The 3,757-nt window shown below is 50.0% G+C and overlaps 1 protein-coding gene across 1 annotated transcript in view; it reads left to right on the top strand.

Moving 5' to 3' along the window:
* HEPACAM (hepatic and glial cell adhesion molecule) overlaps positions 1–786 on the top strand; it is a 25,584-nt gene extending 24,798 nt beyond the window's left edge. The window contains exon 7 of the mRNA XM_042782450.1: positions 484–786. Coding sequence (XP_042638384.1) covers positions 484–786 — 303 coding nt within the window. The remainder of the gene's footprint in view (positions 1–483) is intronic.
* The last annotated feature ends 2,971 nt before the right edge of the window (positions 787–3,757 follow it).

Raw genomic sequence — 3,757 nt, forward strand, 5'->3', positions numbered from 1 at the left:
AACAAGGGAAAGTGCTCAGTGCAGATCAGTGAGTAAGCACAAGCCCGCCCGTGCTTACCTCGCTCCCGGAGACCCGGTCCCTCTGGGGAGGGTAACAAGGGAAAGTGTTCAGTGCAGATCAGTGAGTAAGCACAAGCCGTAAAGATTACAGCCCAGAAAACCCTATGAAGCAGTTTTACTCTGTAACACATGGCCATTTTAGAGATTAGAAACACAGGACTAAAAGAGGTGAAAGGACTTGCCCAGGATCAAGCAGGTAAATCAGTGCCAGATCTAAGACTCAAAGCTAAGTCCTTGGACACCAACTCCGGTGATTTTTCCACCATACCACAACTAACTCCTGTCCCAAGCTATCCAAGAACAAAAACGCGTAAGGGGTCAAAACACTCAATTTAATGCATTTCAACATTTTTGAGCACCTATTATGTACCAAGCACGCTGCTACTTGTGTATTGCTGACGCCTGCAGCGCATGTCCTTCCAGGACTCTCCGGACCCTGAGGAGAACCCCACACCGGACTCCCGGAGCGCGACAGAGCCTGGCCCTCCAGGTTACTCGGTGTCGCCAACCATACCCGGCCGCTCGCCAGGGCTGCCCATCCGCTCTGCCCGTCGCTATCCGCGCTCCCCAGCGCGCTCCCCCGCCACGGGCCGGACGCACACGTCGCCACCGCGAGCCCCCAGTTCTCCGGGCCGTTCGCGTAGCGCCTCGCGCACCCTGAGGACTGCAGGCGTACACCTAATCCGCGAGCAAGATGAGACCGGCCCGGTGGAGATCAGCGCCTGAGCCGCCTCGGGGCCCAGGCAGGCCCGCGGTCTGCTGCTAGCGGTCTGGGGGCGGGCGGGAGAGGACTTGGTAGGGGCGCGGGGCCCCATTGTGTGGATTCGTGTGAGCATGCGCAGATCGGGGGCCACGGCGGATTGGCAGTCTAGCTCGTGGTGCGAGGGGGTTGCGTCTGCTCCTGGTTTACTAGCTTTGTTTGTGGTGGGAATGGATTGTGCCCTCGTAGGCCCATATAGATGATTAAATTTCCGGCCCAGTCCCCCCAGGGCCACTATGGGAACTAACATCAGTAACCTAACCCCGTGACTATCCTGTGCTCTACCTAGGGAGCGCTTATGCTTTCCACCCTTTCCCTCCCAAGGAACGCCGTATTCCTGGGGCACATTTTTTGGCAAGCCCAGATTAGAGAGGCCGCTTGCCCAAAACGCACAAAAGACCTAACCTAAGGGGAAGCCAGATGTCGATTGTACATGGGCAGGGGCAGTTCCGAGCACCAGGGGAATTGTGGTGAAGGCACTGCCAGGAAGGACTTCTCCGGCCGCTTGCTTTCTGGGTACTCACAGGATGGCGAGGGAGGAGCACAAGTGCAACCCTTTATCCCCAGACCTCCAGTGCTTGGCCTTCGCCCACCCTTCCTCAGCACCCTGTTGAGAGTTCTTTCTATCACTTTTCGCGAATGCGAGATGGGTGGACTTACTCCTTCAGAGATGAGGAGTCTCACTCATTCCCCTGGCCCAGGAAACTTGGCAGTCTACTGCCTTAGGCACTATGCCATCAGAGCTTCTTAGATCAAGCAAGGAACTGTTTTTTTAACTCCTTAAACCTATGCCTACTCCCTGCCTTCTTTAAAAAGAAGCCTTTCAAACAATCATCCCTGGGAAGGGTGTTGCGATTCCTTCAACTCTAAAAGAATAAGGTTTTAATTTCCAGAGAAATGGTGGGAGGAGGAGAAGGAGGCTTATTGCTCCCCAGGTTGTAAGGGGGACATGATAATCCTGCCACTCACCTGCCTTGCTCCCAGATGCTTGGGTCCCAGGGGGCAGGACAAAGGCAGACCCCCTAATCACACTAACATCAGAATACAGAGACCCTGGGCTGGACTCCTATGTAGCCAGGCCATGCCCATGCCACTGCCACTTGTACATTTCATAGGAGACACAATAATCTGTGTGAGGAGAGAGGACAATTAAAAAGCTGAAAGAGAGGAAGGCCCACGGTGTGTTCTGTCCTCTCCTCCTGGATGCTTCTAGGTGTCCTTGCACCCCCGGCCCCTCCCTCACTTGCTAAACTCCAGCTCTGACTCTTCTCCAGCATCTCACCAAGCAAATTCATACCAGGGCAAGTTTTGTCCCAGGCTCCAAGGGCAGCAACATTTCTACTTTGCCCCCTCCCTCCAGCAGCATGCCCCTCCCTGCTCCTATCCCTATGCACTTATTTAGGCTCCTTTGAGCAGGTGTACCTTTGCAGGAGCTCTGGTAGCATAGTGCCTAAGGCACTTGACTGCTAACCAGAAGGCTGGTGGTTCAAACCCACCAGCCACTCCTCAGAAGGAAGGTTGGGCAATCCTACTTCCGTAATGATACTGCCTCGGAAACCCACGGAGGGGTCGCTATGAGTCTGGGCCGACTCCACGGCAAATAACAACAACAACAACCTTTGCAGCAACTCAATTAGCAGCAAAGGCACAACTGCTCAACTGAACCGATGAGCCAGAACCGATTCCCCAACCTTCCCAAGGTGCCTGATCCATGAGACAATGTGTGCAGGGGAAAGTTGCTCAGGCCAATGGGAGCCACAGGACTTGGAGAAGGGTATATGCCCGAGCCAAACCTACCTTAAATAGGGTGGGGGTGGGGGAGAATAAGGACTTGTTTTTGTTTTGTTTTGATTTGATCTTCATCTTTGTATTACTAGCATCTAGCGGAGTGCCTAGCACATTCTGGATGCTCAATAAACTTTTGATGAAATGAAATGACAACTTTATGCCACCCAAGCAACGAGAACAAAAGAAATAGCTTTAAAAATACCAATCATTTTCCTTTTCTCTTTTCTTATCTTCTTTCACTATAGCCTTTCCAAAACTCCAATTGTCTGCTCCAAATCATTACACATTTATTCATTCATTCCATTGTTCTTTCAACAAACATATCTTAATGTACTATGACACTGAGGCTACTGTATAACTGTATGGCATGGCCCTCTCCCTGAAGACAGTCTCATGGAGACAGATAAGAAAGCATGTTATCTAATGTAGTATGGAATGGCAGAGGTAGGTACAGGGTGCTCTGGGAGTGTGTAAGAGGGGCATCTAACCCAGGTTAGAAGTTGTCAGCAAAGGTACCCTGGAGAAGAACATGCCTGAGTTTAGTCTTGGAAGGAGTAGTTTATTAGGTGGAAAAACAGGAGGAGCAAATACATATTTGAGGCTGAGGGAGCAGCATGTATAAACACTCAGAAGTGCAAGACCATTGGGGAATTCAGGGCACTGAGCTGTGGGTGAGATTATGTTAGTAGAACATACAGAGTGAAGAATGCTGAAGATAGATCCCTGAGGAAATAAATCTGTAAAAATAAATTAAAAGGACCTCACCAGGATATTCAAGCAGCCAACAAACATGAAGAAATGCTCACGATCATTAGCTATTAGAGAAATGCAAATAAAAACAACAATGAGGTACCATTTTGCTCCAGCATTAGTAGCAAAGTTCAACAAGACAGAAAATAACAAATGCTGGTGAGGTTGTGGACAGATTGGAACTCTCATACACTGCTGGTGGGACTGTGAAATGGTATAACAATTGTGGAAAGCAGTATGGCGATTCCTTCAAAAGTTGGAATTAGAAATTCCATTTGACCCAGCTATTCCATTACTAGGTATACACCCTCAAGAAGTGAGAGCCATGACAAGAACAGATATATGCACACCCATGTTCATCGCAGCACTATTTACAATAGCCAAAAGATGGAAACAACC

Source organism: Orycteropus afer, unplaced genomic scaffold (genome assembly GCF_000298275.1).
Source record: "Orycteropus afer afer isolate SDZICR_OR568_19922 unplaced genomic scaffold, OryAfe1.0 scaffold00325, whole genome shotgun sequence".
Classification (NCBI taxonomy): Eukaryota; Metazoa; Chordata; class Mammalia; order Tubulidentata; family Orycteropodidae; genus Orycteropus; species Orycteropus afer.